We start from the raw sequence: 24990 nt of genomic DNA, 5'->3' as shown, positions 1-24990 counted from the left end.
GCTAGAAGCTCAAAGGTTGAAAGATTTAAAGGCAAAGAATTATCTGTTTCAAGCTATTGATCACTCAATCTTGGAGACTATTCTTTGCAAGGACACTTCCAAGCATATTTGGGACTCTATGCAGAGGAAGTATCAAGGCTCTACAAAAGCAAAGAGGCAGCAACTTCAATCACTTCATACGGAGTTTGAAACACTTCGACTGAAAACGGGAGAATCAGTGTCAGACTATATTGCTCGAACAATGGCAATTGTGAACAAGATGCGAATTCACAGTGATAAGATCGAAGATGTCACTGTAGTTGCAAAAATCCTTCGAACCATGACACCAAAATTTAATTATATTGTTTGTTGTATTAAAGAGGCTCATGATATTGATGAACTTTCAGTTGATGAATTACAGGGTTCTTTGTTGGTTCATGAGTATAAACTTACTCAACAAGAAAAGGAGAAAGAGGAGCAAGCTCTAAAGGCATCAACTGAAAACAATACTTAGGCAGCTAATAGATCAGCAGATCGTGGACGAGGACGAGGCAGAGGTAGAGGTCAAGGAGGTCGAGATGGAGGAGCACGAGGCTATGGAGGCAAACAATTTCAGAACTTCAGAACTGAAAATGAGCCATTTTTTCCTCAAAGCTGGGGAAGAGGACGTTCTCAAAAGCTTGACAAATCCAAGATTGAGTGCTACAAATGTCATAAATTTGGGCATTATAAATCTGAATGTTACACAAGACTGCCGCAAAATAGAGAGGTGGAGAAATCAAATTTCGTAGAGAGAAAGGAAGAGGAAACTCTGTTGATGACAACTCATGTAATGACCGCTTTAGTAATTTGGTTTAGTAAAGGCAATTAGCACTAATTTTTATTATTTTATTATTATTTGTGAATTAATTTAATTGTGGACCACAATATTTAGAAATAAATATTAGAGTTATAATTTCTCAATTCCGGAGATTTTATTAGACTCTAGGGGTATTATTTAGTTTATATGTGAAATATAATATTTTTGTAATTTTTGCTCGGCGACAACGGAAAATACGATGGATGGCTAGATTGATCACGTGGGTAAGTTTAGAACCTTATTTCTTAGTGGGAAATATTTTAGAGGAAATAAATTATCGGGGTTGAGCGGGGTTATGGAATTTGACAATTTTACCCCTAGCTTTAAAAATACCTAAGTTATAACTTAAAGGGCATTTTTGTCATTTGGGCAAATGGGGAATAGGTGGCTGCCTAGGTGTTTGACACCTAGCTTAGAATTATTTTCAGCAAGAGTAATTGGAAAAACTCTTTTCATTTGCAGAAAATTAAGAAAAGAAGAAAAAATTGGAAAATTGTATTATTCTTGAACTCTCTCTCTCTCTCTCTCTCTCTTTCCTTCGGCTGAAGCAAACCAGGGCAAAGATCAACTTGTTCATCTTGTTTTTCTGGGATTTAGCTAGAATTCAAGGAGCTTTCATCTAAGGTAAAGCCCTAGAACTTTTGAAGATGTGATTTTAAGCTTTTTCTTTGGTTTGAATATGTGAAATTGTAAATTAGGGGCTGTTAAGGTTTGAATTGCCTAGGGTTCGAATTTTAGGGTCTTGTTGAGTTGATTTTAAGTCCTAGTTGCTGGTTTTAATGATTGATTTAAGTTTTGTGCAATTCTAGGTTTAGAGTTCAAAGCTTTGAGCTTTAATGGCAAATTGATTTTGAATGGTTTGTTCTGTGAATTGCTGGCTGGAATATGTTGTTTATGCCCTAATTAGGTACTCTGGAAGGTTTCATGGCATTTGGTGGAAGATTGAGCATTGAATGAAATGCTTTGGGGAAACTGGTGCAAACCAGCTAGCCGGTTTGCAGGGCCACAAAAACCGGCTAGCCGGTTTTGGCAGGGTTCCCCGGGCCTTTCATTTTCTCAATTTTTGCCATTTCGATGCCTCGGTTGGGTGTTTCCCCATTTCCAGAGTTAGAATAACCCATTATGAGTATAACAGAACCTAGGGTTTCGGTTTTGGGTTTCCCGGGATTAGGGTTTAATTCATGTAACTTACCCGGTCTCCATTGTGATTATGGCATCCATCTAGCACAAGATTTCCATTCAGGTCGGCCAGCACACTTGAATTCGGAAAACAGGTAAGAACTGTGTATAATGTATGATGTAATTATCTGAATTTATGTATGTGTTAATATGTATACATGCTTATTTGTTGTGATTCATACACTACCAACACTTGTACGGTTGCGGTACGGAGTGCATTGGTAAGGTGTATGATGTTTGGAAGTACGTCATGGTGTTACCAGCACTTGTACGGGAAGGTACAAGGTGTTTGTGGTACAACACTTGATAGTACTCAAGGTGCGGTCATACCCTACCTACACTAGTACGAAGGTATACTGTAACACCCAAACTAGCATAGGCGTATTACGTGATTTTTAAACATGATGTGCAGCTCGTTGCTAATCAACGAGGTTTATGGAAAACGTGATTAATTAAAATTTTTTTGCTTTTTAATTAAACTTGTAAAATATTTATAAAAAATACTCGGGATCTTGATTACAAAACCATTTACAAAAGTTTACTGTCTATACAAAATATTTGTCGCCTAGCGACTAGTTACAAAAATAGCCTCATTGTCCCGATGATCGTACGCTCCAGGCCTAACCGCCCCGACATGTACAATCTTCATAGGCTCGTTCACGGTCCATCAACTCTAGCCTTGCCCTTACCTACACATAAACATAGCACTGTGAGTTGACAGACTCAGTAAGAAAAGCATAATAATACTCATACATAAATCCCGGTCATGATCAGACGCCCATACCCCTGACCATAACCCTAACTGCCGTGTCCAACACGATACTGAGTCCCCCTAACTGCCGTGTCCAACACGGTACTGAGTTCTGAACGTTCATAGGGACGGTACTATTGACAAGTAACAGCCTAATCGGTCGAACCGGTCATACTCCGCCGTCGGTCATACTCCGGCTGTCTGCAGACGTGTTACAGTATCAGCCTAATCGGTCGAACCGGTCATACTCCGGCTGCTGGTCATACTCCAGCCAGTACCGACGTGATACGTCAAATAGTATGGAACGACCAACCTAAGTATCAGCCTAATCGGTCGAACCGGTCATACTCCGGCTGCTGGTCATACTCCAGCCTGTACCGACGTGATACAGTGTCAGCCTAATCGGTCGAACCGGTCATGCTCCGGCTGCTGGTCATACTCCAGCCTGTACCGACGTGACACAGTTGGATGGTTCGAAGCCAACATACATATCTAATGTAATCTAACAGGCTTCCTACATGCACGCTAAACATGTAATCTACATATGCATACTGTTATACTAATCTTACCTGGATTCCAAATTCAGGTGTGCCGGTCAACCTGACTGGAACTATCTGCGCGGCGGATTACAGGCTCCTAAACCATAAAAATCACGACACTATAAGTGATACGCTAAATCACTTCCCGGGGACTTAAACTAGGAACTAAAAGTTATCCTATCGATAAAAAGCATGGCAATACCCCAAAAAACATAAAAACGAGGAAATCTAGGGTTCCTGAAATTTCCCCAACCGGTAGACCGGTTGACCAACCGGAATTCCGGTTCTGGGAATTTTCAGAACCCCATCCGGAATTCCGGATGCACAACCGGAATTCCGGTTCCTCGCAGGCAGATTTCAAAAATTCACACAAATTTTTAAGAAGAAGAGATGAGGAGCTAACCTAGCTTGGATTGAACACAAAAGAGATTGAAATCACAAGAAAAATTCCAAGTCCTTTGCTGCACCAAGAGGCCGAAAAAGAGAGAGGAAAAGAGAGAGAGTTTTCCAAATTTTTCTATTTTTTCTAACTTTGAAATTTTTGAAGCTTTGTAAAGTAAAATGAAATAAAAATAAGGGATTCTACTTATTCATTTCAGCCAACAAATAAAATCAAATAACATTTAATTTAACCAAATAAAGTCCACTAAAGGACAAACTAATAATGGGGCAAAATGACCATTTTGCCCCTTCACACTAAAATCACATAAATACACTAAAAGGGTATTTTTGGGAAATTCTAAATTCCCGACCATTTCCGACATTCCCAATGTCTAATAAACCGTCCCAAACTACTAACATACTAAGTTGTGATTTCACTGAGCCAAACACCGAGTTCCATGATACCGGGCACCGGAAATGCAAAATTGAAAATTACTAAATGACATAAAAATGCACCTCTGAATTCAATAATAACAGTATAAATAATTATTAAATAGCTATAAATAATTTCATAAATAAACGTGATTAACTGCTAATTTCCAAATTAAACTAAGCGGTCTTTACAACTATTCCCCCCTTAAAAAGGATTTCATCCCCGAAATCTAACCTGAATAACTCTGGATATTGAGCTCTCATATCTGATTCTAGTTCCCAGGTGGCTTCCTCCACCTTGCTGTTTCTCCAGAGAACTTTGACCAATGCTATGGTCTTATTCCGAAGGACTTTATCCTTTCTATCCAGGATCTGCAGTGGCTGTTCTTCGTAAAACATATCTGGCTACAGTTCTAGGCTCTCATAACTGAGTATATGAGAGGGATCTGAAACGTATTTTCTCAACATCGAGACATGGAATACGTTGTGAACTGTTGATAAAGCTGGAGGCAATGCTAACCGGTATGCCACTTGACCTATCTTTTCGAGAATCTCGAAAGGTCCTTTAAATCTAGGGCATAACTTGCCTCTTTTCCCGAAGCGTTTAATCCCCTTCGTTGGAGATACCCGTAAAAACACATGGTCCCCTACTTGGAACTCAACATCTCTGCATTTCGGATCTGCATAACTCTTCTGTCTACTCTGTGAGGCAAACATTCTAGTTTTTATCTTCTCTATTGCCTCATTGGTCCGTTGCACCGACTCTGGACCTAAGTATTTTCTCTCCCCTGTCTCATCCCAGTGGATGGGAGATCTACATTTCCTACCGTATAACAGTTCATAGCGAGCCATCCCTATCGTACTCTGATAACTGTTGTTGTAAGAAAATTCTATCAACGGTAGATATTTATTCCATGAGCCTTCAAAATCCATAACACAGGCTCGCAACATGTCCTCCAATATCTGAATTGTCCTTTCGGACTGACCATCTGTCTGAGGATGGAATGCTGTACTGAATTTCAGCTTTGTACCCATTGCTCGTTGCAAACTCTACCAAAATTTGGAGGTGAACTTCGGATCCCTATCCGAAACTATAGACTTCGGTACCCCGTGAAGTCTTACAATCTCTCTGACATACAATTCTGCCAACTGATCCACTGTAAACGTTGTTCTAACAGGCAGAAAATGAGCAGATTTTGTGAATCGATCCACCACTACCAAGATGGAATCAAACAAACCCGTAGTTCTAGGTAACCCGACCACGAAATCCATCGTGATATCTTCCCACTTCCATTCAGGTAGGGTTAGAGGCTGCAACAACCCTGCTGGTCTCTGATGTTCAGCCTTAATCTGCTGGCAAGTGAGGCACCTCGACACGAATTCTAGCAAATTCTTCTTCATACCGCTCCACCAGAAGTATGGTTTAAGATCTTGGTACATCTTAGTGGTGCCGGGATGCAGAGAATAAGGGGTAGAATGAGCCTCCTCAAAGATCTCATTCCTGAGTTCCACACTATTCGGAACACAAACCCTAGCTTTATACAGAAGCATCCCGTTATCTAACACTGAAAAGTCCCTGGCTTGACCAGCCAAAACCTCATCTCTGATCTTCACTAACTCTGGATCAGTCATCTGAGCGGCTTTAATTCTTTCCAACAGACCAGATTGCAGTGTTAAGTTGTGAAGCTGACCTACCACAAACTCAATGTCGGATCTAACCATATCCTCTGCTAGCTGAGGTGAAATCTGAACCATGCTAGTTACTTGCCCGGGACCCTTCCTGCTCAGGGCATCGGCCACTACATTGGCCTTCCCAGGGTGATAAAGAATCTCGCAGTCATAATCTTTCACTAATTCCAACCAACGTCTCTGTCTCATGTTCAAATCTTTCTGAGTAAAGAAATACTTGAGACTTTTATGGTCGGTATAGATTTCACACCTTTCTCCGTAAAGATAATGCCGCCAAATCTTCAATGCAAAAACCACCGCGACAAATTCTAGATCATGAGTCGGGTATCGCTGTTCATAATCCTTTAACTGACGGGAGGCATAAGCGATAACCCGATCGGCTTACATCAACACACACCCCAGACCCTATCTGGATGCATCGCAATAAACAACAAATTTCTCGTTGTCCGAAGGCAAAGCTAGCACTGGAGCGGTAATCAACCTCTGCTTCAGCTCCTGAAAACTAGCTTCGCACTTGTCTGACCAGACAAACCGCTGATTCTTCTTTGTAAGTTCGGTTAAGGGCATTGAAATTTTTGAGAACCCTTCTACGAACCTACGGTAATACCCAGCTAAACCTAAGAAGCTTCTGATCTCTGTCACTATCTTCGGTCTCGGCCAATCCCTGACGGATTCTATCTTCCCGGGATCCACCTTGATCCCATCTTTGCTAACAATGTGCCCTAAGAAGGACACCTGAGACAGCCAAAATTCACATTTCTTGAACTTGGCATAAAGCTTGTGTTCCCGAAGCCGTTGCAGTACCATCTGAAGATGTAACTTATGCTCCTCTTCTGATTAAGAGTACACGAGGATGTCGTCGATAAACACAATCACACAGATATCGAGGAAATCCTTGAATACTCTATTCATCAAGTCCATGAATGCTGCAGGAGCATTGGTTAGTACGAACGACATAACCAAGAATTCATAATGTCCATACCTAGTACGGAAAGCCGTCTTCGGAATGTCCTCCTCTCGGATTCTCAACTAATGATAACCCGAGCGGAGATCAATCTTAGAAAAGACCATCTTCCCCTGAAGCTGATCGAACAAATCATCGATCCTAGGCAATGGATATTTATTCCTCACTGTTAGCTTGTTCAATTCTCTGTAATCGATGCACATCCTCATAGTTCCATCTTTCTTCTTGACGAATAAAACCTGGGCTCCCCAGGGTGACACGCTGGGCCGAATAAACCCGATGTCAAGCAACCCCAGGAGCTGAATCTTTAATTCTTTAAGTTTAGCTGGAGCCATTCTATATGGAGCCTTGGAAACCGGTTCCACCCTTGGTGCCAAATCTATCACGAAGTCAATCTCCCGCTGAGGTAGTAACCCTGGAAGTTCTTCGGGAAAAACATCTAAAAATTCCCGAACCACCTTGATGTCCTCTGGCCGAATGGTATCTGGCCGAGTGGTGTCCATCACCACGGCCAGAAACCCTAAACATCCACCGTGCAATAAATCCCTAGCTGACATGGCCGAAATCACTGGAATCCGAGATCCCCGAACTGAACCAACAAACACAAATGGTTCGTCACTTTCCGGTTGGAAGATCACCATCTTCCTTTTGCAATCAATACTCGCCGAATATTTAGATAGGAAATCCATTCCTAAAATAATATCGAACTCTACTAAGCTCACCTCTATCAAGTCAGCACTTAACTCTCTACCATCTATCCTGATCGGCATAGACCTAATCCACCTTTTGGAGATAACTAACTCTCCGCCAGGTAATAGGGTTCCAAACCCTGATTCATATCTATCATAAGGTCTATCCAATTTACTAAAGACCCTGGCCACCACATAAGAATGTGTAGCCCCAGAGTCAAACAGCACTGAGTAAAGCGAGTTATTAACAGACAGCTGACCTGTTACAACTGATGGGCTGGCATCTGCATCAGCCTGAGTGATGGCGAACACCCTAGCTGGAGTGGGTATCGCCAGAGCCCTCGGGGCCTCTGAGCAGAGCTGGGGACAATCCCTCTTGAAGTGTCCGGGCATGCCACAGTGAAAGCATCCCTAACCTTTGCATTCACCCCGATGGTGCCTTTTGCAGCTGGGGCACTCGGGATAGGAGAACCGGGTCTCTGCACCACTAGAACGACTACCTCTATTCTGGTTCCCCCGGAACCTCTTGTTTTGACTCGAGCCACCGGATGCAGTGGATGCTCTCTTCCTCTGATCCATGGCCGAACCACTACTCCCCCTGCTAAAACCTGATGCAGGAGGGGTAGGAGCCCCGCCACTCACCGAAGTACTAGCTGACTCCGACATACACCCAACTGTGCCCTCAGCTCGCAGTGCCTTCTCCACCATCTCAGCATAGGTGGTCTTGTCGTCAGTGGTGATCATCAAGTCATGTTTAATCTTCGCATTTAACCCGTCCAGGTACTTCTCTTTCTTGCTGAAGTCGGTTGGCACAATACCCGAGGCTAACCTCGCCAACCGGTCAAACTGAGTAGTATACTCTGTCACGCTCATATTCTCTCGCTGGGTCAGGTGAGCGAACTCTTTCCTCTTGGCGCTTCTGACCACCTCATTATAATACTTGGCGTTCAAGAGTTCCTGGAACCTTTCCCAGGTCATGGTGGTGACGTCATGGATCTGAGACACCATGTCCCACCAGACAAGAGCGTCTTCCTGGAACTGGAAAGTGGCACACACCACTCTGTCATTACCGGTGACACCCATAAAGTTCAGAATTTTGGTGATCACCGTTAGCCACCGTTCGGCCTTCATCACATCTGGACCTCCCAGAAAGACCAGAGGTGCTTGCTTCCGGAACCGTTCATACAAAGGTTCCATTCTGTTGGCCGCCACTACCATTTCGGCATGAGCAGCAGGGGCGGGTGCCACTGGAACTACTGGCACAGGCACTGCAGGAGTCCCCTGCTGCCTCAATCTCTGTATCTCGAGGTCTTGATCTTTTATTCTGGCTTGCATTTCAGTAAACCTAACCTCCCAATTCTGGGCTCCCTGATCGGCTTGGGGAGCCTAGGCAGCTGTGGCGGGTTATCATCACCCCGACCACGAGCCCTGCCTCTGGGACCTCTACCTCGGCCCCTAGCTGGCGGGGGAAACTGAGCTCCCTGACCTTGATTCGACCCTACCGAATTGCCCTGGCTCCTGGTAGTCCGCCTGGCGTCCATCTAGTCGGAACCGCCTGCGAAACCAAGAGTTGGCATATCAGGTCATATTCAAGGAGAGCTTACTAATGCCACTTAATTTGGAAATTAAAAACGAAACATGCGCCTATTCTACTATCAGGCTACTAACATGCTTCCTATCAGGCTTTTCTTATTCATAAAATAAATAAATAAACTACTAAAGCAATAAAAGCTTACTGAACCGTGGAACGAGCTAACTGCTGATGATGATTGTACATGCCGTGACGATCTTCGGAAGACAACCTGGCAGCTCTGATACCAAATTGTAACACCCTAACTAGCATAGGCGTATTACGTGATTTTCAAACATGCTGTGCAGCTCGTTGCTAATCAACGAGGTTTATGAAAAACGTGATTAATTAATTTTTTTTTACTTTTTAATTAAACTTGTAAAATATTTATACAAAATACTCGGGATCCCGATTACAAAACCATTTACAAAAGTTTACTGTCTATACAAAATATTTGTCGCCTAGCGACTAGTTACAAAAATAGCCTCGCTGTCCCGATGATCGTACGCTCCAGGCCTAACCGCCCCGACATGTACAATCTTCATAAGCTCGTTCACGGTCCATCAGCTCTAGCCTTGCCCTTACCTACACATAAACATAGCACTGTGAGTCGACAGACTCAGTAAGAAAAGCATAATAATACTCATACATAAATCCCGGTCATGATCAGATGCCCATACCCCTAACCATAACCCTAACTGTCGTGTCCAACACGATACTGAGTCCCCCTAACAGCCGTGTCCAACACGGTACTGAGTTCTGAACCTTCATAGGGATGGTACTATTGACAAGTAACAGCCTGATCGGTCGAACCGGTCATACTCCGGCTGCTGGTCATACTCCAGCCTGTACCGACGTGATACGTCAAATAGTACGGAAGCACCAACCTAAGTATCAGCCTGATCGGTCTAACCGGTCATACCCCTGCTATTGGTCATACTCCAGCCTGTACCGACGTGATACAGTGTCAGCCTAATCGGTCGAACCGGTCATACTCCGGCTGCTGGTCATACTCCAGCCTGTACCGACGTGACACAGTTGGATGGTTCGAAGCCAACATACATATCTAATGTAATCTAACAGGCTTCCTACATGCACGCTAGACATGTAATCTACATATGCATACTGTTATACTAATCTTACCTGGATTCCGAATTCAGGTGTGCCGGTCAACCTGACTGGAACTATCTGCGCGGCGAATTACAGGCTCCTAAACCATAAAAATCACGACACTATAAGTGATACGCTAAATCACTTCTCGGGGACTTAAACTAGGAACTAAAAGTTACCCTATCGATAAAAAGCATGGCAATACCCCAAAAAACATAAAAACGAGGAAATCTAGGGTTCCTGAAATTTCCCCAACCGGTAGACCGGTTGACCAACCGGAATTCCGGTTCAAGGAATTTTCAGAACCCCATCCGGAATTCCGGATGCACAACCGGAATTCCGGTTCCTCGCAGGTAGATTTCAAAAATTCACACAAATTTTTAAGAAGAAGAGATGAGGAGCTAACCTAGCTTGGATTGAACACAAAAGAGAATGAAATCACAAGAAAAATTCCAAGTCCTTTGCTGCACCAAGAGGCCGAAAAAGAGAGAGGAAAAGAGAGAGAGCTTTCCAAATTTTTCTATTTTTTCTAACTTTGAAATTTTTGAAGCTTTGTAAAGTAAAATGAAATAAAAATAAGGGATTCTACTTATTCATTTCAGCCAACAAATAAAATCAAATAACATTTAATTTAACCAAATAAAGTCCACTAAAGGACAAACTAATAATGGGGCAAAATGACCATTTTGCCCCTTCACACTAAAATCACATAAATACACTAAAGGGGTATTTTTGGGAAATTCTAAATTCCCGGCCATTTCCGACATTCCTAATGTCTAATAAACCGTCCCAAACTACTAACATACTAAGTTGTGATTTCACTGAACCAAACACCGAGTTCCATGATACCGGGCACCGGAAATGCAAAATTGAAAACTACTAAATGACATAAAAACGCACCTCTGAATTCAATAATAACAGTATAAATAATTATTAAATAGCTATAAATAATTTTATAAATAAACGTGATTAACTGCTAATTTCTAAATTAAACTAAGCGGTCTTTACATATACTGAGTGCATGTGGTAAATGGTACATGGTCGTATCCTAGTTAGAACGTTCATACTCATCTGTTAAGCTCTGTAAATAGGTGTATAGGCGCCTATTTACAGGTCGAAAATTATATGATATGTTATATGCATTTCTTACTGAGTGTGTTGACTCACAGTTTCTGCTTCCATGTGTAGGTAAAGGAAAGGCGAAGGCTGAACAGGAGTGAACCTGAGCTCGGGTGAGATTGTACATGTCAAGCAGCGCGACCTGGAGTGTTCGGTCTCGGGACATCTGGGAGTTGTATTTTGAAAGTCGCTGTGCGACTAGTAAATTGTGTATTTTGGAATGTATATTTTAGAAAGTAAATTTTACAAAGTTTGAAAACGGGATCCCGACACTTGTAAATATTTTATTATATTACCAAGTTTAATATTTAATGCAAAAGTTTTAATTTGACACGTTTTTCGAGAAAATTCTTTGATTAGCAAAGATTGCACTATAATTGAAAAAAACACTGTAGCGTGCCTTAGCATTAGGACGTTACAACTCATGACAACAAGCCTAAGCTAAAAGAAAATATATGGTATTTAGACACAGTCTGCAGCAACCATATGTGTAGAAGTAAGTTATTTTTTTCTCATTTAAATGAGGATTATCACACCACTGTTAGTTTTGGTGATAATTCTAAAATAAATGTTATGGGAAAAGGTGATATCCAGATCAAGACTAATGATGGTTGTGTTCGAGTTATGTCTAATGTGTTTTATGTTCCTGATCTTAAAAGTAATTTGCTAAGTCTTGGACAGCTTCAAGGAAAGGGATATGAAGTTACCATAAAAAATGGTCCTTGTGAGATATTTGATCCAAAAAGGGGTCATGTTGCTCAATCAAAAATGGCCCATAATAGACTCTTTCCTTTGAAAATCAATACAGTCCACGCTTGTCACATGGCCAAAGTTAGCGATCCAACATGGCTTTGGCATTTTTGGTATGGTCATTTAAATTTTAATGATTTAAAAACTCTATATCAAAAAAGCATGGTAATTGATCTTCCTCAAATTATTCCTACTAACAATGTATGTGAGGAGTGCATTATTGGCAAGCAACATCGGCAGCCATTTCTACAAGGGAAGTCATGGAGAGCGAAAAAAGTTTTGGAGTTGGTTCACTCAGACATTTGTGGACCAATAAATTCAACTTCTAATGGAGGTCAACGATACTTCATTACCTTCAATGATGATTATACTAGAAAAACTTGGGTCTATTTTTTACAGGAAAAATTAGAAGCTTTTATTACATTTAAAAGCTTCAAGGCTCATGTTGAAAAGGAAGCAGAAAATACCATCAAAACTCTTCGTACCGATCGTGGTGGAGAATATTGATGATCAAGGAATACGAAGAGAATTAACAACTGCCTATACACCTCAGAAAAACGGTGTATCTGAAAGGAAGAATCGAACAATTCTTAACATGGTGAGAAGCATGCTAACAAATGGAAGAGTTTTAAAGAGTTTTTGGCCAGAAGCGGTAAATTGGAGTGTTCATGTGTTGAATAGAAGTCCCACCATCTTTGTTCAAAACTTAACACCAGAAGAAGCTTGGAGTGGGCGTAAACCAACGGTAGATCATTTCAGAATTTTTGGATGCATATCTTACGCACATGTTCCAGATGAGAAAAGGAAGAAGCTTGATGATAAGGGTAAAAAATGTGTCTTTCTTGGAATAAGTGAAACTTCCAAGGCTTATAAATTGGTCAATCCACTCACAAAGATGATCTTGATAAGTAGAGATGTCATTTTTGATGAAGAAAGCACCTGGAATTGGAATGAGCAGCAGCCTACTCAACTTATTTTTGATATCTATGATGAAGAAGAAAAGCAACAATCTCTGCAAAGACAAAATCTGACAGCTAATACATCCGAATGTCCACCAAATGGAGCTACTACAGCTTCTGAAAATACACCAATGGCAGCAGAAAACACATATGAAGAGGTTGTTTCAAGTTCTCGTCGTGTTCGGAGGAGACCCGCATAGATGGAAGACTTTGAGGTCACAGGTATCCCATCTGAAAATATTGATTCAATTGATTCAATTGCCCATTATGCTCTTTTGTCAGGTTGTGATCCAATTTCATTCGAAGAAGCTGTCAAAGACTCAAAGTGGAAACATGCAATGAATGAAGAAATTGAGTCAATAGAGAAAAATAATACGTGGGAGTTGGTCAAACTTCCAAAAGAGCATAAATTCATTGGTGTTAAATGGGTTTATAAGACAAAGTTGAACAAAGACGGTGGAGTTGATAAGTATAAGGCGCGGCTTCTTGCATTGGGATACAACAAGAATTTGGTGTGGATTACAAAGAGGTGTTTGCTCCAGTTGCAAAGATTGATACTATTCGGTTGGTGTTATCCATTGATGCCCAAAACTCATGGCCTATATATCAATTGGATGTGAAGTCAGCATTCTTGCAAGGACAATTGGAAGAAGAAGTTTATGTCGACCAACCACTTGGATATGTGAAGCAAGGTAGTGAAGATCAGGTATATAAGTTAAATAAAGCACTATATGGACTGAAACAAGCACCAAGATCTTGGTACAGTCGTGTAGCTGCTTATTTCCTTAAAAATAGTTTTATCAAATATCCATATGAACACACTCTTTACATTAAATATGGTCTGAACAAGAAAATTTTGATTGTGTGTTTATATGTTGATGATCTCATTTGTACTAGCAATGATAAAACTCTGCTTGATGAATTTAAGTTGTCTATGATGAAAGAATTTGATATGACAGATTTGGTGATGCACTATTTTCTTGGCATTGAAGTTGTGCAATTATCTATTGGCATATTCATTTCTCAAAAGAAATATGCTTCAAAAATCTTAGACAGGTTCAAAATGAAGGAGTGTAATCCAGTCACCACCCCAAGTGAAGTTAGTCTGAAACTTTCAAAGAATGGTGTAGGAAAGAAAGTAAACACCACAATGTACAAGCAAATAATTGGAAGTTTGATGTATTTGACAGCTACAAGACCAGATATTATGCATGCTGTCAATTTAGTAAACAGATATATGGAGAATCCAATCGAAGTTCACCTCTTAGCTGCAAAAAGAATTTTACGGTATTTAAAAGGTACTGTAGATTTTGGAATTCTGTACAAAAGTGGTGAAAAATCAAGTTTAATTGGGTTTTCAGATAGTGATTATGCTGGAAATCCTGATTATAGAAAGAGCACATCCGGAGCAGTATTTATGTTGAATTCAGGAGCTATTACATGGTCATCTAAGAAGCAACAAATTGTAACTCTGTCAACCACAGAAGCTGAGTTTGTTGCAGCAGCATCAACTTCATGTCAAGCAATTTGGTTGAGAAGATTGCTTGAAATGTTAGACTATCAACAACATGGTCCTACTGTAATTCACTGTGATAATTTCTCAGCAATAAAACTCTCAAAAAAATCCTGTCTTACATGGAAAAAGCAAACACATTGAAGTGGGGTATCATTTCCTATGTGATTTATGCAAAGAAGGAGTTATTGACTTGGTGTTTTGCAGGAGTGAAGATTAAATTGCAGATATTATGACTAAGCCTCTAAAGCTTATGGCGTTTCTAAAGCTTAGAAGTATGCTTGGAATTTGCTCTCTAAATGAAGTTCAGAACTTGGGAAAGACAAATTAATTTTTAAACTGATTTATGCAATATATCAGTTTAAAAGAGGGTGTTAAAGTACGGAGCATGTGTTGATGTTTTAAATTGATGAGTCATGTAGTTTGTTTAATCTTTTTGTTGAGTCAATATTTTGTCCTATTCTTTAAGTGTTAATGATGTTAATGGGTAGTGGGTTAATGGGTAAAGAACGTGATGTCATGTAGTCATTTCAATGCTTTAACTTTTGTTTGTAATGCCTATATATAGGCCAATCAAGTATCAATTCAAGCGGTGTATTATTTGGGTTTCTTTCGTATAAATATAATATATTTATTGTATCAGATGTGGGAATCTGAGTGTGAAGCTGGTATTATTGTATGTAGATCGTTATCCAGTTGAGAATCACCTGCAGGTCGGAAACATTTTGTCATAATTTCCCAAGCAAACAGAGAAAAAACTTGAAATCACTACTAAAGTAATTGTTAGAAACCAAGTCCAATATATCAACAATAGAAAATATGTTATATTTAGTAAGGAAATTTTACTTTTTGGCCTTAATAATACAAGCCATATCAAAATTTATACCCTCCCTTAATTTGTACAAATTTAGTCCATTGATTACATGAACTTCCCATTTTACCCTTTTTTTAAAAAAAATAAAATAAAATTCATAAAACCTGAAATTGGTCTTTCTCTCTCTCTCTCTTCCCTCTCTCTCGTGCACCACTCTCTTTCTCTAGAAAAAAACTGAAAAAACTTCTCAAAAAATTTTATTCAATTCTCGTCCGTCCCACTCTCTCGTCCCTCTCTCTCTTCCCTCTTGAATGGTTGTTTCTCGGTGGGTGTTGGTGGAAAACCGAAGCACAACCCAATATCACTCAAGAATCTTACACCATTATAATGGGTAAGTTGTGTTTTAAGCATTTTGTTAGACTTTATGTAGTTTAAAATTGTTATATGTGTCGTATTTGTTGGAACTGCTGTTTTTTGGTCTGAAATTGTTGAGATGCGGCGGATACGGTTTTCGATCGAAATGCTGGTTTTCCAGTTGTTATCGATGATATATCGATAACTTATCGATGGTTTGTCGATAATTGCACGAGGAAAGGTCAGTGATGATCATTATCGACGTGATGTCGACAGTATGTCGATAGCATGTCGACATTAAACAATCAACATATTACTTACAAGTTGTCGACATTTTTTCGATAGCATGTCGACAAAAAACATTCATCTTTTGTTTAGAAATTGTCGATATTTTGTCGACACCATGTCGACATTATATCGATGAAAATGAAAAAAGCCATAAATAAAACATAAAATAACATAACATAAAATAACATTAAAACATAACATAAAAAACATTAAAAAAAAACAGAAAATAAAGTTCATAAAAAAAAAAACAAACATTAAATAAAACTCACCACAAGCCATAACATAACAAATTATTTTTTAAAAAAAATTCTTTGGCTTGTGGGTGAGCCTTGCAATACTTGCATAATGTTCCAGGCTTCACCGGTTTACCGTTAAAGATGCCTAGTTTGCAACGACGGCATCCTTCGGGGAACCCTGGTGGTGGAGCCGGCGATATATCAGTTTTGCAAAAATGTGCTTCAAGTTGCCTGAACCTGAACTCGTTCCCACATCGTTCTCTTTCGAAAGCTCTATCGGCGTCAAAAACTTTCTGCATTTCAGGAGTAATGATGCCATCATCCTCCTGCTTCAGCTCTTCAGGAGTTAAGATTGGGAATTTGCCCTTGTTCTTTCTTGGCGCCATATTTAGAACTTAATAATAAGAGAAATTTTTTAGAGTAAGAGAGAAGTAGAAGACAAGAGCACCTATGAATAAGAAAGGGATTTGCTTTTATAGAGCAGTATACATGTTGGGAATGTAGGAAAATTTAATGGTCATTAAATGTGTAACTGTACAGGTGAAACGCATGAAATGGTGTATTTGTCGACTGAATATCGATACTATGTCGATATGATGTCGACAACATGCCAATTTAGTGGCACGACTAACTTATTTGTCGATACAATGTCGACGTCATGTCGATAGCTTATCGATAGGACACGTGTCTGACATGCAACGTGGCAGTTGGGAACGTAGGTAAAATTTATTAACAGTAAATGTGTAACCGTAAAATATGAAACGCATGCACTGTGTGTTTGTCGATTGAATGTCGATACTATGTCGATTGTTTGTCGACATAGGAATGGATTTATTACCATTGTACGCGTCTGACATGCAAATTCCTTTGGGAGAATATGTCGATATGATGTCGATGGTGTGTCGATGATATATCGATGAGGAGCCTGCTTGGTATAGTTGTCGACGTTATGTCGATATTATGTCGACAAAATGTCGATAAGTAGTGTCATATTTTCTGCTGTTGTTGTTTTCGACATTATGTCGATTGATATCGATGGGATGTCGATATATTTTTTTTTTTTTGTGTTTTTTCCTTTACTCACCTTGTTTGTTTGGTTTGCAATTGCAGGAGAGAAAGTGTTCCTTGTTGTGTCGTACGATGGTGTTTGGCTATGTGAGAATTATAATTGGATTTACAAAGCAAATAGCAGCTTGACGTTGACAGTTACAACTGAGACAACCTTACAAGAACTGCGACAAATTTTATATGAAGAGTTGGAAGTTGATCCGGTAGCGTATGATTTAAAGTTGGAGATTTGTTCCTTGTACATGAAGGGACAAATGGTTGCGCCAGAGGTTATTAAGAGAGAACGCCAACTGAGAACGTTCTTAGAGATGAGGGCAACAATGTCAAATACAGAGTTTATGCCATTATTCGTGACCAAGGTGAGAAAAGTTGGGAATTCGGAGCCTACGCTGCCTACTAATCCTTTCCCTCGGAGTGTGGTAGGGTCTTGCGTTCCCGAAACAGATGTTGGGATTGGTGTGAATGAGGAGGTTCCGACCAATTTAGAGGTTTCGACCAATGTAGAGCAAGAACAAGAAACGACAGGATTTCATCAGTTTGAAGAGTTCGATACAACCTTCTACAATAACGATCCTATTGTAGATTTGAATATGGACGATGAACATGATTTGACAGTCGATGAAGCCGTAGCGGGACCTTTGTTGAGGTTAGAGTGTGTACCGAGTAACCAAGGTACACAGCGAGAACGACAACCTCGTAGTGAAAATCGCACTACACCTGGAACTAGCAGTAGTCGACAAGGCAGAACTGAAGAACATGCTCGTCATGCAACCTTCTCAACGTTCTCCTCTTTTGAAGTTTGTACCAAGTTCAAAGCTCCCATGTGGACAAAGGAAGATATAATGGAAAATCATGAGCTAACTACTTGTTTACAAAGTAAGGAAGCAAGGGTGATAGAGCTTGGTAATTGTTATGAAAACAAGGAAGAACTGAGACAAGTAGTGGGTAGGTTTGCACTTAATAACAATTTTGAGTGGATGGTGAAGAAGTCATCCCCTGATGTGTTGTACATTACATGCAAATCTCCAGATTGTAAATGGAGATTGAGGGGGAGGAAGAAGATGCATTCTGACAACTTTGAGGTCACTGTATTTCACAATGAACACACATGTAACTTGAATGCGAGACGTTCAGATCACCGTCAAGCAGCACCATGGGTAGTTGGCCACCTTATTAAGGGGAAGTACACCCAAGATGGAACTAAGTACAAGGCTAAAGACATACAGAGGGACATGTTTGACAACTATGGTATCCAGATGAGTTATGTGAAGGCGTGGAGGTGCAGGGAGATGGGACTTACGTATGCTAGGGGTACGCCTGAGTTTTCATACATGAAGCTTCCTGGGTACTTGTACATGCTGGAACAGAAGAATCCAGGTACCATTACTGACTTGTACTTAGAGGATGAGCGGTTCAAGTACTGTTTTATATCACTCGGTGCATGTAGAAGGGGCTTTTTTTTTTGTCGTCCTGTTTTGAGTATCGATGGCACCTTCTTGAAGACGAAGTACGGCAGTATAATGTTAGTTGTTGTGGCATACGATGCAAACAACCAATTGTTGCCGGTTGCTTATGGTATCGTTGACAGTGAGAATAACGACTCCTGGACGTATTTCTTACAGAAGTTAAGGGTAGCAATTGGCGTGGTTGAGAACTTAGTGTTTGTGTCAGATAGGCATCAAAGCATTGATCATGCTGTTGAACTCGTTTTTCCCGAAGCAGTCCACTATGCATGCTATCACCACATTGTTATGAACGTGAACGCCAAATTCAAGACTGATGCTTTTCACAACCAAATATATAATGTTGCTTACGCATGGTCGAAGACTGAATTTGATAGAGAGTTCGAGAAGCTTAGAAAGATGAATCCGGCCATTGCTGCATATGTGGAGAGTATAGGGTTTGAGAAGTGGGCTCACCCTTATTGTTTGGGCGATAGATACAACATCATGACGAGCAACGCTGCTGAAAGCTTCAATAGTGTCACAGAAGAGTTCAGGAAATATCCAATAACTACTTTGGTTGAATTTATCAGGTTCACACTGCAATCGTGGTTTGCTGATCGCCTCGAAAATGCTGACAAATGTACCACCCCTTTGGCCACGCTCTTTGAAAAAAACTTGGCAAAAATTCATGAAAATGCAAGGTACAGGCGCGTCCAACGAAATGGAGCCAATTTGTATAACGTTGGTAGAGGACCTAACGGTGAAAGAGGTGGTGATGTGAATCTAGTTGAAAGAACATGCACCTGCGGCGTGTTCACGTTATTGAAACTCCCTTGCCTTCATGCATGTGCTGCGACATTGAAAACGAACACAAGTGTGCACACGCTTTGCTCACCTTATTATTCAAAAGAAACGTGGAAGAAGATTTACGATGATACCATCAATCTTGCTGGTGACTAGGATGATTGGGTTCTCCTAGAACACATCAAGAATATGAAAGTTGGGGTACCTGTGGAAAAGAAGCCTGTAGGTCGTCCAAGAAAAAGCAACGCTGGAAGAAGACGGGAGAACCGTTTCCCGTCTGGTGATAAAAAAGGTTCTGTACCTCGAAAATGCAGCCGTTGTGGCAGTTCAGGCCACAACAAAGCAACATGCAAAGCCTGCATTTGAGGCGTCCTGTACTTATTCGTTGTAATAACATGTTTTCTATTTCAGGTTCGAAACTGCTTTAAAATAATGTCGAGGTTGAATATTTTTTTAATATTTTAATTATTTTTAGGTTTAATAGTTATTTTTGTTGAATAATATCGATATTTTATATTTGAAACCACGAATAATTATCAAAATTTGAACGAAGAGAAAGTCTATATATACATAACTGTAATGTTAATTACACAAAATATACAATGTCCCAATAATTACACATATAATCAGCCTACATTTTGGTAAAATAAATCAACACACCACCGTTCACAAAACATAACTATCCGGCCTGGCGTCACATCGGTCAATCCACGTTGCATCATGAGATGCTCCACATACTCAATGTAATAGACGCCACAATCACCACTAAAAGCAAAATAAAATGTAAAGTTAGTCTAACGTAAAACATATTTTAATACTATAGTACTTTTTTATCGCTGTGTACCTGGTTGTTGCCTTCGGAACTAAGTCGTGAGTGGCTCGAGTCGAATGCATTTTTGGAAGCATCGTGATGTCCCTGTTAGTTAACGCCATGATCTGGTTGTTACGTGGAAATTCCCCGGTTTCAAGGATTAGCGAGGGCAGCAGTTCTTCCCAAGTCTTCAGGACGGGTTCCATGGCGGTCCAATGACAGACGCTGGAATCACAGTCGTAGACATTAATTTTCCACAGCTCTATGTCAACTTCAACTGTGACCCAGTGCCTTGCCTCGGGAAGATGCAGAATGAAGTAAATATACTCGTTACCCATCCATCTCGAAAAGAACTGGTTCTGTAATTACGGAGAACAACGAAACAATTAACAAACCATAATAATCCTCCCAAACAATTAACAATCGAAGTTATAATCATAGTTCAACATTTAAAATCTTACTAAAACAATACCTTATGAACCCCTTTGCAGTACTCCAGGATATAATCCTCCCACACAAAGTTTCTCCTCGGACCCCTGTGGTTCGTCCATGCACTGCTGATCATGGTGGTCACGAATGTGGAGAGAATGATACCCTTCTGAGGAAATGTCAGTGGATAGTCGGTGCGTCGGCTCCTCAGCATATGCATTGCTGCATCTATATGCTGCATATAAAGGGAAATGTCAGTTAGACAAAAAAATATATTAATTGCACATAAAGTTGTAAAGTGAAGTAATATTATAAAATACTTTACTTACGTCATCTGTAAGCCATTCCTTTGGTGTCAGCAGCTTCCAAAAGAATGATGGACCGTAATCACCACTTCTCAAATCCCGAAGTCGGTGGTTCGGAATGAGTCCAACACACCACTTTCGGAAAGTAACTAACAATTGCTCATCCGGTGGCGCCAGGGGATCAAACGTCGAAGATGGCCTATGTCTCCTCTTCATCTCCGTGTAGTCACCGAACCATATAGGAGGATTTCTCTTCCTCTTCCGACTCTTAACCATTGCAGGTTGTGCCTCTATCGACAGAATCTCACCGTGGGACTCGGTGTCATGTACATGGATAACACCTGTATCGATGGGAGTGGCTGGAGCTCCCTCATAAGGATCGTACCCGTCAGGGAAGACCTCCTCCTCTTCTACTGGGGGTGATGCAGCTGGTGGTGGGGTAGATGGATCTGCTGGGGCCTCCGGTGCTGAAGCTGTCGTTGGCGGACGATTCAACATGGCCAATATGTCTCTGAGCTGCTCCATAATTACGTTCTGACCACCCTTCAGCTCTACATGGCTGGTCTCGTATGCCTTCTTCAGCTCGACATGAACAACATACAGACCCTGAGTATCAGCCTCGATCCTATCCAACCTCGCCACTAAATCAGTGTACTCGGCACCACGAACGCCTGATGAAGATGGTGCACTGGGTTGAGGTTCTGAACCAGTGGCCTGAAAAAATATATACCAAAAAAATACGGTAAGCATACGATAATTCCACAATGTAACAAATATCACAGAACAAAAACAATAAAAAATCAAATATCCAAAAATTGGTACCTGAGTGTCTGTTTTCTGAGTGTCTGGTACCTGAGTCTCTGGTACCTGACTACCTGCCTCAGCCTCTGTGTCATCCACACCATCATCAACCAGGTTCTCCACACCATCGTAAGATATGGTCCTCACAAATGCCTCCTCCTCTGTCCGTGGAAGTAGCCCCTTCACCACTTCAAGATTCTGTTTATGGTTCAAAAAATATCAAAATAGAACCATTTAGCATTTATTACAAGGATTTATGTTAAATAATAACTCTGAACATAAGTGAAATTCATACCCGTCTAGAAAATAATGCGCTAACTTCTTTCTTCCCAATATCACCCTTGCTCGTCCAGCTAAGCATCCTGGGGAACCGAATCCCGTGATTCGTGCCATACCTCTTCCCTACCTCCAAAATGGCCTCGTACGCCCAATATTGTACTGGAGGTGCGAAGCCATATGCTGTGTATTTGCACTCGTGCTGAACATCCGAACTCAGCTTCTTCTCGTAGTTGGCCTTCTGTTTCAACATATCTTTTTGAAGCGAGTGCATGAGTCTGGCAAATGAGTGCTTCCCCCAAGAAATCCGGAAGAAGAACTCGAGGTCTTCGACATATCTAAGTATGTCAGGAGTAATCAGCGCGTTAGCCTCGCGCCCCAGAAGCACTGACTCCACAAACAAGCACAAGCTGAGCTTGTACATGTCTTCCGGGTTCTGACAGTTTGTGGACCTATCTTGGAGTGCTTCTGTCTTCACACTACCAGACCGGTTGAAATATTTGTTGATCAATCGGTCTGAGCCTGAGCGAGCAACCTGCGCAGCCTTCTCCTATACTGTTGGCCCCGAGGAGAAGTCCAGTCCTGTAATGAGTGCAAACTCAAGCACTCCGAATCTGACCTCCTTCCGACCAATGTAAAACCGCATCCTCAACTCCTCCTGGCCATCTACCTTCATTTTGTGGAGCATAAGCTGGTGAAATAACACCGAGGAGAATGTCAAGGGTACGGCATTCCAAAAGTTGCCGAAACGGCTTTCCTTCGCCATGTTATTCAAGTTGTACTCCTCAAACTGAGACTTTATTTTTGCAAAAGTTCTGGTGCCTCTGTAAGTAACGCGTCCAGTAAAATGCTCAGGTGCTGGAATTATGAGTCTGGGAGCCATCTGAAAAAACAAAAACCAAAAAAATATTACTGTCAAAAAATTTGATTATGTCGACATCAAGTCGACATAATGTCGATATTCTGTCGACATAATAAAACAGCAAACAAAAACACAATTTGTTCGACAACATATCGACATATTGTCGACATGTGATCGATATTCCAAGAAAAAGTATCATAATTTGTAGCAAATCAACATTGTCGACATAATGTCGACATCATGTCGACATGACGTCGACATAATCAAACAGCAAACAACAACACAATTTGTTCGACAACATATCGACATACTGTCGACATGTAATCGATATTCCAAGAAAAAGGATCATAATTTGTAGCAAATAAACATTGTCGACATTATGTCAACATGACGCCGACATGACGCCGACATGCCCAACTTGGCTATGTGGACAACTCATTGTCGACATTGTGTCGACAGAAGGTCGACATGTTGTCGACATGATCAACTTAGCTATAACAACTCATTATCGACATTGTATGTCGATATACTGTCGACAAATTGTCGACATTACAGGTCACAAAAAGCAACAAAACTATTTGGTCGACATCCTATCGATATACCCTACGACATCCTATCGATATACATTAACAACACAGAGTCAAAAGTTCACATAAAACAGTCAATGATAAGTCCATCGACATCATATCGATAAATTATCGATAAGTCATCGATAAACCCTGTACATACATATAATTTCGCCAAAAATAATACACAGAATCAAAGTAATCCACAGAATGTACATGAGCAAAGATAAATCACAAGTAATCAAGTAATCCACAAAAATCTAGCAAAATTGAACATTTAAAATCAATTGTTATTTTTTAAAAAAAATGGTACCTTTTTGACTGAAGTGGGCGTCGATTGAGGACGGTGGTGGGTGTCGACTGGATTTTGTGGTGGTTGTTTCGTGGGTTTTGTCGTCCTCGACTGGGTTGTGGGTTTCCTTCATGGGTTCGTCGATTGGATGCACACGAAGACGAAGTGGGTTCTCGGACTTTCGTTGTGGCGAGAGAGAGGGAATGGAGGTTGGGGAAGACGAAGTGGAAAGAGAGAGAGAGAGAGGGAATGGAGGTCGGGAACGCCTTCAATGGAGGTGCCTCGCTGGTTGGGTTTCTCGGAGGTAGGTGGGGGGTTGGGGAAGACGAAGTGGGAAGAGAGAGGAAAGGACGAAGGGGAAGAGAGATAAACTGTTAGAGGGAAATTTTAATTAAAGGGTAATTTGGGTATCTTTTAAAATTATAGGCATTAATTTGTACAAATTAGTTTAGGGTATAAATTTTGATATGGGGTATATTATTAAGGGCAAATAGTGAAATTTCCCTTTAGTAATATGAGCAAAGAAAGGAGTTAGATTCCATACCTTCTGAATAGTTAAACAACTAAAAAGAGCATGTGTTAGGGTTTCTTCTGTCCTTCCGTCCTCTGGCAGCAGTGACAAACTGGATTGTGTATGATTCGCCGGTGTTGAAGCTTGGATCCAGTAGGAAGTGCATCATGATAGACCCTCCAAACAAATGTTTGGTCTTGGAGATGAAATAATTATTGGGAGGGATAACTATTCTTATATAGATGTTTTTATTTTATTTTTATTATTTTGATAAACTATATAGATGTTATCTGAAATAGTTAATTAGAAGAAGGAAGTAGTAGTAAGCTGACAAGAAAAACTAACTGTGGCTGATGAAATGACACCCTCACCTGTGGTCAAAACGTTTATATAAATCATCTTCAACGTAAATTTGTCTTTGATCAATTTTGTATAATCATTAATGATATATAAAAAAATCTTTGTTAACACCGTAACACGCAAATAACTATTTGAACTTTAAGCACACAAGTGACTAAATTAATATAAGGTGTACAATTCAAGACTAACTCCTTGTTTGTTATCACTCTGTACCTCTCTTTTACCAGGAACAGTTAAAGAGTGAACAAAGCCTTTTAATTGAGATTGAGACAACTCATATTGAAC

The 24990-nt window shown here is 40.5% G+C and overlaps 2 protein-coding genes across 2 annotated transcripts; one reads left to right on the top strand and one right to left on the bottom strand.

The window, feature by feature from the left end:
• The first annotated feature begins 13170 nt into the window (after nt 1-13170).
• LOC133038207 (uncharacterized mitochondrial protein AtMg00810-like) lies at nt 13171-15008 on the top strand. The gene is made up of 3 exons (XM_061116293.1): nt 13171-13482; nt 13593-14559; nt 14953-15008. The coding sequence occupies exons 1-3, from the start codon at nt 13171-13173 to the stop codon at nt 15006-15008; spliced, it is 1335 nt and encodes a 444-aa protein (XP_060972276.1).
• Nucleotides 15009-19847: 4839 nt separating this feature from the next.
• Nucleotides 19848-24910, bottom strand: LOC133037844 (uncharacterized). Its single transcript, XM_061115501.1, has 6 exons — nt 23856-24910; nt 22134-22997; nt 21062-22036; nt 20776-20967; nt 20337-20662; nt 19848-20257 (listed from the first exon to the last, which is right to left on the bottom strand). Exons 2-6 carry the CDS (start codon nt 22536-22538, stop codon nt 20119-20121), a joined length of 2037 nt encoding a protein of 678 aa, XP_060971484.1. The 5' UTR covers nt 22539-22997; nt 23856-24910; the 3' UTR covers nt 19848-20118.
• Nucleotides 24911-24990: the final 80 nt, after the last annotated feature.

This window comes from Cannabis sativa, chromosome 5 (genome assembly GCF_029168945.1).
Source record: "Cannabis sativa cultivar Pink pepper isolate KNU-18-1 chromosome 5, ASM2916894v1, whole genome shotgun sequence".
NCBI lineage: Eukaryota > Viridiplantae > Streptophyta > Magnoliopsida > Rosales > Cannabaceae > Cannabis > Cannabis sativa.
This window is presented reverse-complemented; position numbering and strand designations above follow the sequence as displayed.